The 12557-nt window shown below is 52.4% G+C and overlaps 1 protein-coding gene across 1 annotated transcript in view; it reads left to right on the top strand.

Annotated features, from left to right (window-relative positions):
• Positions 1-9309, top strand: part of Aacs (acetoacetyl-CoA synthetase) — a 38366-nt gene extending 29057 nt beyond the window's left edge. Inside the window, exons 11-18 of the mRNA XM_036172234.1 lie at positions 280-344; positions 463-585; positions 4279-4392; positions 4862-4987; positions 5706-5775; positions 5912-5970; positions 6472-6674; positions 8120-9309. Of these exons, the coding sequence (XP_036028127.1) occupies positions 280-344; positions 463-585; positions 4279-4392; positions 4862-4987; positions 5706-5775; positions 5912-5970; positions 6472-6674; positions 8120-8257 (898 nt within the window). The 3' untranslated portion in view covers positions 8258-9309. The remainder of the gene's footprint in view (positions 1-279; positions 345-462; positions 586-4278; positions 4393-4861; positions 4988-5705; positions 5776-5911; positions 5971-6471; positions 6675-8119) is intronic.
• The last annotated feature ends 3248 nt before the right edge of the window (positions 9310-12557 follow it).

The following is a 12557-nucleotide window of genomic DNA, read 5'->3' as shown; positions in this document are numbered from 1 at the left end:
GGGATACAGGGCAGTCAGTCACCCATCTGCAGTAAGACAGCCCTGCATGGGAGTCCCCACTGTGAGTGGCTTTTCGTCCCCTGGAGGGAGTTGCTCACTTCTCCTTGTCATCAGCCTCTGCTTGTGCCAGGCGCCTGTCTGTTCCATGTGGATCCCCGCTGGACCAGGCTGGTGATGGGAGGCGGGAGGCTGGGGCTGAAGTCTGTTAGTGATGTTTGGAAGCTTTGGGGGATCTGCAGGAGGCCTGAAGATGCTTTTTTTTCCCCACCCGTGTCGTAGTATCACCATCCTGGGAACGGGAGCCAAGTGGCTGTCCGTGTTGGAGGAGAAGGACATGAAGCCAGGTGAGCGGCCCCTCAGTCCATGTTCCTAGGAACTGACATCCATTCTGGCTGTGTCCTGCATGTGAGCGTGGCTGAAGGCAGCGGGCTTGCCTTAACCTCTGGTCATTTTTATCCCCAGTGGAAACTCACAACCTCCACACACTCCACACGATCCTGTCCACTGGTTCACCACTGAAAGCCCAGAGCTACGAGTATGTGTACAGATGCGTCAAGAGCAGTGTGCTCCTCGGCTCCATCTCAGGTAGGCCCAAAGCAGTGGCTGCAGGAGGAACGGGAAGGGGAGTGTGGGGTGGCCCTTGGAAGCCATGGATGGGTGCCGAAGTTAGGTGCATCACAACAGCCGTGTGGTGAGTGACAGCAGGTTGTAGGATTAAAGAGAACTTGCTGTTCTTGAAGAGGACCCGAGTTCGGTTCCCAGCACCCATGTTGAGCGGCTTTAACCACCTATACCTCAAGTTCCAGATCCTTCTTCTGGCATCCTTGGGCTGTCTGTCTTAGTCAGAGTTTCTGTTGCTGTGAAGAGACATCATGAGCATGTCAGCTGTTATAAAAGAAAACACTTAATTGGGGTGGCTTTCATTTTCAGAGGTTCAGTCCTTTATCATCATGGTGGGGAGCATGGTGGCATGCGGGCAGCCATGGTGCTGGAAAAGAAGCTGCTGCATGTTAATATGCAGGCAACAGGAAGTAGACTGACTCACTGGGTGTGACTTGAGCATAGATGAGACCTCAAAGCCTGTCTCCACAGTGACACACTTTCTTCAACAAGACCACATCTCCTAATAGTACCACTCTTTTAGGGGGCCATTTTCTTTAAACTACCACATTCCACCCTATGGCCCCCAAAGACTTGTAGCCATATCATAATGCAAAAATGCATTCAATCCAACTTCAAAAGTCCCCATAGTCTGTAACAGTCTCAAACTTATTTAAAAGTCTAAAGTTCAAAATCTCTTCTGAGATTCATACAATCTCTTAATTGTAATCCCTGTAAAATCAAAACCATAAAGCAGATCTCATACTTCTAACATATAATGGCACAGGATATACATTACCATTCCAAAACTCTGCATCTCATGTCTGATGTAAAGTGCTCTTCGGATCTCCAGCTCCTTCCAGCTTTGTTGACTGCAGCACTCTTTTCTTTCTTGGGCTGTTTCCACTCCCTGTTAACAGCCCTCCTTGGCAGGTAGCCCATGGCTCTGGCATCTCCAACATCTTGGGGTCTCCAAGGCAATCCAGGCTTCACCTTCATAGTTTCATGAAGTAGCCTCTTCTAAGCCTCCATTCAGAGACACAATGTGACACATGCCTGGCCTCAGTGGCTTTCCTTAGGTGTGGAGGCAAATTCCACAATCCCTTTCTTCTATCCTAAACTCCAAAACCAGAACCATGAGGCCAAAGCTGCCAAGTTCTGCTGCTTGCTGGGGCTGGTACATGGCCCCTCATTCAATTACATCTTCACCCGCTTTCTGTCCTTCACTGCCTAAGCTTGACTATCCTGAAAGTCGCTCTGGAGACCAGGCTGGCCGCAAACTCAGAGATCCACAGCCCTCTGCCTTCCCAGTGCTGGGATTAGAGGCGTGCGCCACCACACCTGGCTCTATCTAAGCTTTGCTTTAATTCCTTTTCACAAGTTGGAAACTTAGCTGGGTGGGATCTTGCCCTGAGGTCAGCACTCCCTTTATTCCATTTCCTAATCTGTTTCTCTCTTTGAACACAGGATTTAGGTTCCTGGTGCCCTTTTCTCAATCTGTACATGTTTATTTTTATTTGCTCAGCTTGCTCCTTTTCGTTATAAATCTTCATAAGTATGAACACTAGTAACCATGTACTTTACATCAGACATGAGATGCAGAGTTTTGGAATGGTAATGTAATGGTAATGGTAATGTATATCCTGTGCCATTATATGTTAGAAGTATGAGATCTGCTTTATAAGAGTCTGTACTAGGCTGTTTGGAGATTTCCTCTGCCAATGGAATTAATCTAAAACTCTTCAGCCTCAGGCAGACTCTTGGGACAAGGGCTAAAGGCAGTTACATTCTTCACCAAAATATCATAAAAATGATCTCTAGGCTACATATTAATATTCTTTTCTTCTGAAACCTCTTGAGCCAGGCCCCCACAGTTCCTCAAATCAAATTCAGCACCACTGTCTTCCAGGCTCCTACTTGGATGGCCCATAGCCCACTTACAGCATTCCACTGCTTTTCTAATCCACAGTCCCAAGGTCCGTATTCCTTCAAACAAAAGCATGGTCAGGACTATCACAGCAGTACCTGAGTCCCTGGTACCAACTTCTGTCTTAGTTAGGGTTTCCATTGCTGTGAAGAGATACCATGACCACGGCAACTCTTATAGAAAAAGCATTTAATTGTGGTGGCTCGCTTATGGTTTCAGAGGTTCAGTCCATTATCATCATGGCGGTGTGCAGGCAGATGTGGTGCTGGCTCTATCCTGGTATGCAGGGGGCAGGAAGTGGATTGCAACACTGGGAGTAACTTGAACTTCGGAGGCCTCAAAGCTGGTCCCCAGTGACACACTTCCTCCAACAAGGCCACACCTAATAGTGCCACTCACTTTGGGGGCCATTTTATTTCAAACCACAATTCTCTCTCTCTCTCTCTCTCTCTCTCTCTCTCTCTCTCTCTCTCTCTCACACACACACACACACACACACACACACACACACACACACACACACACCCCGAGTTCAGTGTTCTCTGTATGAGTGAGTGTTTGGTGTATCAGTACGAGAACATGTATGTAAGGGTATGAACATACATATGCATGTGGGCATGTGTGTGAGGGCTCCCCGGGACATGATTGCAGGTGCATCACACTTCCCCTTCAGCAGTGTCTCTGACAGGTCATGCTACCTCAGTCCATAGGAATCTGTAGCTCATGTACATCTCTTTTCTCTATAAATTTGCCTCTTGTAGCAAGAGCATCATGGTGCCGTCCCCTCTGCCCCTGCTGCTGCTCTGTTTCTTTTGGTTCTGTCTGAAGGTCTGAGCACCTTCAGAGCCGGCTAGATTTGTCTCCGAATTTCTTTCAATGCTCTTGTGATTATGGATGGGCCTCCTGGCCTCCTCCTCAGCCCCATTATCGTCCAGCCTCTCTAGCACCTCATGTCCTCTGGTCCGTTTCTTCCCAGGAGCACAGTGCATCCTGCTCACCTTGGCTCAGTCTCTGGGATGTCCTGGGTGCTGCCTGGGTGTCTCTTAGCCAGGACCTGGCCCCGTCTTCTTGGTGAGGCCCCTTCCCCATTCCTTTGGTGAGCCTGAAGCAAACCTTGGTGGCAGCGGCGGGGAACATGGGACCCGAGGGTGGACATAAAGGAGACAGAGATGCAGAGGTGTCTGCTGGGGAGAAGCAGCTACACAGAGTCTCTGGCCGAGCCTTCCCTTCCGCCGGCACAGAAGGCACAATCATGTGACTCAGCCCTTCCCACACCTGCCTGTACCTGCAGGTGGAGGTGCTCATCCTGACAGCATGGTGTGGGGCATCTAGATGCCTAGTGTGAGGATCAGGGTGTCTATGTGGACTCCATGCACCTCCTCTGGACTCCGGGCTGAGACCCACAACCCCACTGCGTTCCCGCTGACTTTGCTGTGTGTGTTACAGTGTGTGTCCGGGTGCAGTGTGGTGAATGTCTGTGTGAGGTGTGTAGAGTGTGCATATGTGCATGTTTGAGGTGGGTAGAGTGTGCATGTGTGCATGTGGGGAGGTGTGTGGTATGTGAGTGTCCTCAGGCTCACATTCATCCCTCTTAAGTCTGGGGCTGCCGTGTGTGTGTGACCAGCTGAGAGCATTTGCTCTGAGTCCTGAGGCTCAGTCAGAGAGGATGTCACCAGATGCACTCCAGGGCAGATACAGAGCTGGGTCCAGTCTCTCCCTGAGGGTCACCTGTCCTCTGCTATGGCTTGCAGGTGGCACTGACATCATCTCCTGTTTCATGGGTCAGAACTCGTCTGTCCCTGTGTACAAGGGTGAGATTCAAGCCCGGAACCTTGGCATGGCTGTGGAAGCCTGGGATGAGGAAGGTGAATGGCTTCCTGGCGCTTCTGGGATGTGAGGAGGGAGAAACATGTACATAGATGTGTCCCTTGTTTGTGATGATCCTTCATCTCCCTAAGAGGGGCGTGACCGCTCTCCCATGGGGAACACTGCCCTTTCCCGTGGGTGGGGTATTTATTGCACTCATAGGCTTCCTGACCTCAGCTTCAGAGAAGTAGGTGTTGAGATGGAGTGCCTTGGGCTGGAGAGATGGCTCAGCCGTTAAAGGCTAGGCTCACAACCAAAAATATAAGAGATGGAGTGCCTTGAGGGCAGTGGGTGGTGGGTATCGGGCTGTATGTGGATTTTTTGGGGGAGGCCATGGTGCACATGCGGGGTCGGGGGCTTTTGCCTGCACACAGCAAAGTTGTGTCCCAAGTAGAGGCATAAGGAAGGGAGTGTATGCCAGAGTGTGGTCATGGGTATTCCAGGCTCAGTCTTCTCCCCGTATGCCAGGGAAGGCCGTCTGGGGAGAGAGTGGCGAGCTGGTGTGCACCAAGCCCATCCCCTGCCAGCCCACGCACTTCTGGAACGACGAGAATGGCAGCAAGTACAGGAAGGCTTACTTCTCCAAATTCCCGGGTAGGTGGGGCGGGCAGGCTGGCGCCAGGCCTTGCCTGCCTGGGCTTGGCTTCTACAGCTCCTGGTGGGTCTCAGCATCTCATCAGTGTCCACTTGAAAACCACCTAGGATCTGTAACTGGGTTCAGTTGACCCTCCCCTACCTCTACCTTGAAAGCCTCCAGCCACCAGCACTGTGTTGAGAGCCCATGAGTCACGGGGTAGAGGGCTGCGGGCTGCGGGCTTGTCTGTTGCTTCCAATGGAAGTGGCAGTTGGAGGGAGGTCTGGAGACAGTGGAGGGTGATGCTATGCAGCAGGCTGACTTACGCCAGACGCGCCATCCACACCACCCGTACACACTAATGCCTGCAGTGTACCTTGTCAGGCTCCCCTGTAGAGGACCCATGGCCCTGCCTTGCTCAGAACAAGTAGCCTCGAGGTCTTGGTGGAGGGACGCTGCTAACATCCTCCATTACCTCTGGGGTTGTTGGCCTTGTATAAACTACATGTGTGCAATCACATGTGCTGAGATTATAGGCGTGTGCTGCCATGTCTGATGCATGTAGTTCACTGTCTCACCCTCTCTGGCCTCTGTGCTCAGCTACACACTGCGTGTTCCCGGACTTAGGGACTCTGTGGCCAGCATCCCTTCCTGTCTGTCCGCGCCTCAGGGGTCTGTCTGGGTGTATCCCAGTCCATCCTTTAGCGTGACCAATAATCGGTTGTGCCTTTCTTGCAGGTGTCTGGGCACACGGTGATTACTGCAGGATCAACCCTAAGACGGGAGGCATTGTCATGCTGGGCCGGAGGTGAGGTGCCCCTCTCTGCATGGGGGAGGAGAGGACAGCAGGTGGCAGCTGGGAGCTAGGGGAGGAGCCGTACTGATGGGCCAAGAGGGATGGGGCGTCGCCACATGCTGTAGCCATGTGCCTCTTGCCTCTGCAGTGATGGCACCCTCAACCCCAACGGAGTACGCTTCGGCAGCTCGGAGATCTACAACATTGGTTCGTGCATGTCTCCTGCTACTCTCACTGGGGTCCAGGGTGGTCCCACAGGCACCAGAACCCTGATTTTCAAAGAGATGGTGAGGGTGGACATCTGTGTAGTGGGGTGAGGGTGGATCTCCATGCAGACATCTTCTCTAATGGCCACACTGTGGTACCTCCTAAAACCTCAGAAAGGGTTAAGGTCACTTGGCCTTCCTTCAGGTTTACATCTTTAGAGCATTGGTTCATCTTATCTCTGCTTTCTGGGGAAGGAAACAGGCACAGAGAGGGTGTGTGAATGCTGAAGGTCACACAGCACGGTGTAGGACACCAGATACATCAAAGCTTCTAGTCTAGGCACTTGGTCCTAGTGCAGGCCCCAAAGCCACCCTTTTGGAGGAGGTGGCCTCCTTTGGCTTGCTGTTGAGATCTGAGCCCCAGGTAGTGGCAGGTCTGTGACATGGGTGAGGTGGCCTGTTGAGAGCTTACTGTGAGGCTGTTTCCTTTCTGCCTCCACAGTGGAAGCCTTTGACGAGGTGGAGGACAGCCTGTGTGTCCCCCAGTACAACAGAGATGGCGAGGAGCGGGTGGTCCTGTTTCTGAAGATGGCATCTGGGCACACTTTCCAGCCTGACCTCGTGAAGCGCATCCGTGATGCCATCCGCCTTGGCCTGTCTGCTCGTCATGTGCCCAGCCTCATCCTGGAGACTCGAGGCATTCCAGTACGTTGTCTTTGACCTGGGCCTCTGAGAGCTGGGGTGACTGCAGCTTGCTCTTACTTCTATATGGGTACCACGTTGCCTAGCAACCATCTTCTCCCTCATGACAGCATTTCCAGCAGCTTCTGTGGGATGCCATATTGGGGCTGATGGCCTGAGTATGCCCTGCAGACAGCTGTAGGAATGGGAACTCGGAAGGGAGCTGCAGGGGTGTGTGTTGGGGGGCGGGTTGTGGAGCCTGGGGAAGGGGCTCGCTATTCTGACTCAGTCACATTTGGAGTGTGGAATAGGGGCATGCATGTGCAAACATGTGCACATGTGTGCAAAGTGTGTGTGGGGTGCAGTTATCCATACTTGCTGTGAGGCTGCCATTCCATGCCTGTAGGATGCTGCTGCTCATTTGATGATGGGGGGACCCTGGGCTTCTGACCTGGAGCCTCCCTGTGCAGACGGAGCTTGTGCAGAGCTGGAGATGAACTCAGCTGGCCTGAGCTGGGCGAGACTTCCTGGAGCACGCTGGGCGTAGTCAAGCCACTGACTTGACCAAGAACACCTTGGGTGGTCTGTGCTCTGCCTGGGGAGGTTTTGACTGTGTCTTCATAGTCACCCAGGGGTGGGGAGGAAGAGCCTGAGGTAGACACTGTAAGAATGAGTTCTTGTGAGTGAGTGTGAATGTGAGTCTGCGAGTGAGTGTGTGTGTGTGTGTGTGTGTGTGTGTGTGTGTGTGTGTGAATCTATGTAAGCAAGTGTGAGTCAGTATGTGAGTATGTGTCAGTGAGTGTCAGTGAATTAGTGTGTGAATAAGCAAGTGTGTGAGTATGTGAATGTGTGAGTGAGTGTGTGAGTGTGAGTGAGTCTGAGTAAATCTGTGTGAGTGTGAGTTAATGGAATCAATGTGTGAGTAAATGAGTGAGTGAGTCAGTGAGTGAGAGAGTGTGTATGTGAGTGTGAGTGAGTGAGTCAGTATGAATGTGAGCGAGTGAATCAGTGTGTGAGTATGTGAGTAGCCTGGCCCTCCTGACAGCCTTCTGGGCAGGGACAGGTCTGTCTTTACAACTGCCTAACATCTGAAGAACGCACAGGGACAGGAGAGACCTGTCAGGAGGTGACACCTGAGACAGGTGTGGTGTCACTCTGGACAAGGGCCGTGTGGCACCTGGCTGCCCGCTCCAGAGCTCCTAGGTGTGGGTCTGGTGTGGTGCCCAGCGTTGGAGACGCCCACACGCTCATGTGATCTTGACACAGATGGTGTCAGCGCTGCCTCTGACATCCTTTCCAGCAGGTGCCCTCAGGTGTCTGCAGGTGCTGTGGCATGTGTTTGAAGCCACTGTGTATCTGGTCTTACGGGTCTTTTGGGAAGCAAATGTGGGTAGAAACCTGAGGTGAGGCTGTCCCGTGTCACCTCTGGTTTAAACACTGCTCTGTTTGTCTCCTGCCTCTTCCCACAGTACACGCTCAATGGCAAGAAAGTGGAGGTGGCTGTGAAGCAGGTGATGGCTGGAAGGGCCGTGGAGCACCGGGGGGCCTTTTCCAACCCTGAGACCCTGGACCTGTACCGGAACATCCCCGAGCTGCAGGACTTCTGAGCCAATGGCTCTCATGCTCTCCAGCTGTGCATGTGATGGAACTTAGGGAGACTTTAGAGACAGCAGCTGCTCCAGATGGCCCTGGGCACTGCACATTCCGTGGGCTCGGAAATAGCATTCCTGTTTCAGAGTCACTGGTGGGGACCAGCTCTCCTATGCTTCAGGATGTGCCTGGCCTTCCGAGACCAGAAGGGCACATTGAGGCTTGACTCGGCACTGCTGCTATAGGTTGGCACACAGCCTTGCAGGTGTGGAGCTGGTGGCGTTTGGTGACGGCACACTGGAGGAGCGAGCGATGTGGCCTTCATCCTCTTGAGCCCACTGTCCCATCTCGCTCTATGAAGGTGAAGTCATACCCTACATTCCCTGTCTTGAACTGGCCTGGCTTCCTCAGCTGTACCGACCTCTCAAGAGCTGGCTGAAGCCAGGGTTCCTGACCCAATGTGCCTGTCACCATGCAGCTGGCTCTCAGGACCCCTGGGCTGACGGCTCACATACTCTCTGCCATGGCCAGAACACCATTCTAGGGAATTGTGAGGGACACTCCAGCCAGCCAAGAGCTTGCTGTGCTGTGGCAAGTTCCCTCTGCTGGCAAGTATCCTTGCCCATCTCTGGGTCTTAACAGCACAGTGTTTGAACGGGTCTAATGTTTTAAAGTTAGTTGAGGATCTGGTGTCTGGGGGCACTTGAATTCCTGGGTGTCTACCCCGTGCCACCACTTAGGTGCGTGCTAGGATCCCGGAGCCCTTCAGGGACGGAGATGCCTGGCCTCAAAGGGAAATGGCCTCATGCTCTCTCTGAATAGTTCCTGGGCTCTCTGTTGTGACTGTCCTCTGCACTCGTAAATGGAGTTGTGGGCTTTGGTCCTCAGGACTCGACGACGGTGCTTCTCATCTAGTGTGGAGTGTGTCGCAAATCCTGGTGATTTTGTATTTTTTTTTTTAAACTGAGCACAATGTAAAACCTTTTGAAAATATTCTGGATTTTAAGTCTATAAGGGAAAAGTGCTATGAAGACTTTTATGGAATAAACTTGTGCTATGCACACCTGTACACGCGCAGTATACTTGTGTTTCTCTGAGGTGGTTGGACATCCATGTGTGGCTGGCTGGACCAGTGTCAGCTCAGTGCTGGGCCCAGGAGTCCTGTGGCCCTGTACAGTTGTATAATGGTGTTTCGTGCACTCCTGGTGTTTAGCAATGGTCCCAGTGTGCGTTAGGTCAGTGTCTAGGCCTCCTCACACCCTAGGCCTCCCTGCCAGCCAGGGCTGGTGGGTGTCTGGATGGCAGACCAGTTTTATCACCGGAGTTTACCTGTATTGTACCAGCTAGCTACAGATCCCAGCTCAGCCCTGCGTAGCCTTCCTACCACAGAGAGTAGGTGGCAGTACTGATCTCCAGGATGCAGGAGAGAGAACCCAGCCCCTCTGTGGACTGTGCCCTGTCATTCCTGGTGAGGCTGTCTTACCTGCTGCCTGGTGGGATCATCTGGCTTGTTCCTACCAAGCCTTTCCTGTGTTCCTGCGGGAAGAGGTAAGTGATGGAGGCCTGGCCTCGTGTGCCTCTGTCAGCAGAATGATGGCTTTCCTGGAAGGTCAGGCTGCCTGAGCCCCAAGCTTGGGGACCTGAGCACTGAGAGGACCTTTTGCAGTTTCCCATGGGTCATTGCAACAGGGGATTGAAGCTCCAGTTGAGAGCTTAGAGCCTGAGGTGGCCCCATCGATGTGCACAGGGCTGGCTGCTGGAGGTTCTAGAAGAGCCCCCTTCCCGGCCTGGTCTTGTTATTAGGGGTGTCTCCTTTCTTGGCCAGCACCTCTCTGCCATCTCTAAAGCCTTGATGGGCCTTAGCCCCTAACTGTTTTAGCCTCGTGGCCCTGGCCATCCCTGTGGTCACTGGTTCTCTCCCCTTCACTATCTGCTAGTGAGCATCTGATCTCCCAACCCCACATGTCACATTTGCTGCCACAGGTTCCCAGGGGAGGATGGGCCACTGTGGAGGTGGGGACTCCTGAGTCAGTCTTCCTGCGTGATTTCTAGGGACCTACACAGTTTGATGTTCTACCACAGATGTGTCTGTGGACCTTTTCTTTTTATTCCCCTTTCCTGTTTTATTTCTTTATTTTGATGGTATAGGGGATGGAACTTGGGGCATTGTGTGCTAGGCCAGTGCTATACCACTGAGTTATATGCAAGCCCGTTTTAAAAAGAGACTTATTTTTATGTGTATGAATGCTTTGCTTGCATTATGTCTATGCATCACATGCATGTAGTACCCGTGGAGGCCAGAAGAGGGCATCAAATCCCTTGGCACTGGCATTCAGGATGGTTGTGAGCCACCATGTGGGTGCTGGGAACTGAACTTGGGAACTTCTGCAGGAGCAACCCATGCCCTTAACCACTGAGCCAAATTACCCAGCTGTGCCTCGCTCACCTCTGTGGGAATCCGGGTTCTTGCAAAGTCGGTTTGCCATAATTCATTGTTTTCTTATTCTGGCTCAGCAGGGACTGGGGTGTGACAATTCTTTTAGGCCTGCCTTCCTGCGCGGTTGATCTTGCAAATTGAATTTGGAGGTCAGTACCTCTGCTTGACTTTGATGTCATGACAGCAACCTGGGGACTGACCGGGGTGCCCCATGGTGTATTGTTGAGCTTGGGAGTTCTGGCTAGGCAGCCAGTCCCCTCTTTTCCCACCGGCCTGTCCTTTTCCAGCCTGGTGCCCCAGCTCCCCACATGGAAGGCAGAGGTCTGTGATGGATGGCTACTGTTCACGGTGCCTCTGTCAGCCACTCTGTCAAAGTCACAGTAAATGTTCTGTCTTCAGACCCCAGGTTTATTTTTAGCCAGCCTTCTCCGAAGTGGAGCCACACTAGAGTTCCGGGCTTGACTCTCATCCTACAGGCTGATGTAGGACGGGCCAGTACAGTTGCCAATCTCAAGTCCTTGCTAAATGATGTCCTGTTAGATCCCAGGCACGTTGGCTGCCAGGACACAAAAGCTTTAAAGGAGTCAGGCCATGGCTAGCTGTGTGTGTTTGACACGGGTCTCATGTAGCTCAGGCTGGCTTCTATATAGCTGAGGGCAATCGTGAATTCCTGATCCTCCTGCCTCTACGCTTAGTTTTTTTGTGGCACTAAGGACAGAATTCAGGGCCTGTGCAAGCTAGGCAAGTACTCCACCAAATGAGGACCCGGTGGATATCTCTCTCAGTCTCTTGGCTTTTCCAGGATTGCAAGGTGACCACTGTGGTCGTAGTCATGAAGGAAGCTTCGTTTAAAACAAGAAGAGGTGAGACATGGTCAGACATCTGCACTCTTGGGGGTCCCCAGATAATCTCTAGTCCAGAAATAGATCTGCAGGGGAGTCTGGGAAAATCAGCAATTTGGCTTTCCTACCCTGGATGGAGGAGGAGGAGGGAGCTGGAAAGGTGCATAAATGACGTGGCAAACATCAAGACTGCTTTGGGATGGTTGAGGATGCCTTGGGAGGGGTCTGACACCCCTGTCATGTGCACACGGCTGGCTGAGCTGCTTCCGGCCCTGCCTGGGTGGCTGCCACCTTCACTGTGGAGGTGGGCGACATTAAAAAAATCGGAAGCTAGTCTTTATGCAAATGCACACCCCACTTCATCTTCAGATTTTAATTTTTCTATGAATTATTCCATTTTCCTCCCCCCTTCCCCTTCCCTGTGGATGAAATCAAATAACCCAGCAAGCAACCTACCAGAGGAATTTTCCAATCTTTCTGTTTTGTTGACTATCATTCCAGGACAGTACCTCCCCACCCCACCCCCCACCCCCCCTAGGACTGGGAAATAGCCAGATGCATAGTTCCTGTGATGTGTCGCTTACACATCAAGCTTACCAGCCATTTTATGTGTATGTGAGTCCCACCACATCCCAGAGAGTCCAGGAGGAGCATGAAGCATTGATGGTAGAGAAACAGCTGGGTGGTCAGCCAGGGAAACCTGAAGGCTGGGAAGGTGCCAGCCATGTGTGACCCGAAAGAAGGGTGCTGTAGGAGAGGGGACAGTTGGCACAAAAGGGGGGGACCAAGGCTGGGGTGTAGGTGCCATTTCCCACTGGCCATCTTCTGGGCTGCATCTTGACCTGGAGGACTTCTTGGTCCCACTGTCCCCTCCATCCTCCAAGCCGTTAGCAGCTGCTGTCCATTTCCCAGAATCCTTCCCACTTGCGGGCTCCTGGAAGTATACGGAGTTGTTCTTTTTGCTTTGATTTTGGAGCTAGGGTCTCAGTGTCTCCAACCCACAGCTTTCCCCAGGCCTCAGCCTCCCAAGGGCTGGGA

This window comes from Onychomys torridus, chromosome 22 (genome assembly GCF_903995425.1).
Source record: "Onychomys torridus chromosome 22, mOncTor1.1, whole genome shotgun sequence".
NCBI classification, from domain to species: Eukaryota; Metazoa; Chordata; class Mammalia; order Rodentia; family Cricetidae; genus Onychomys; species Onychomys torridus.
Note: the sequence above shows the minus strand (reverse complement) of the source record. Positions and strands in the feature narration are given on the sequence as shown.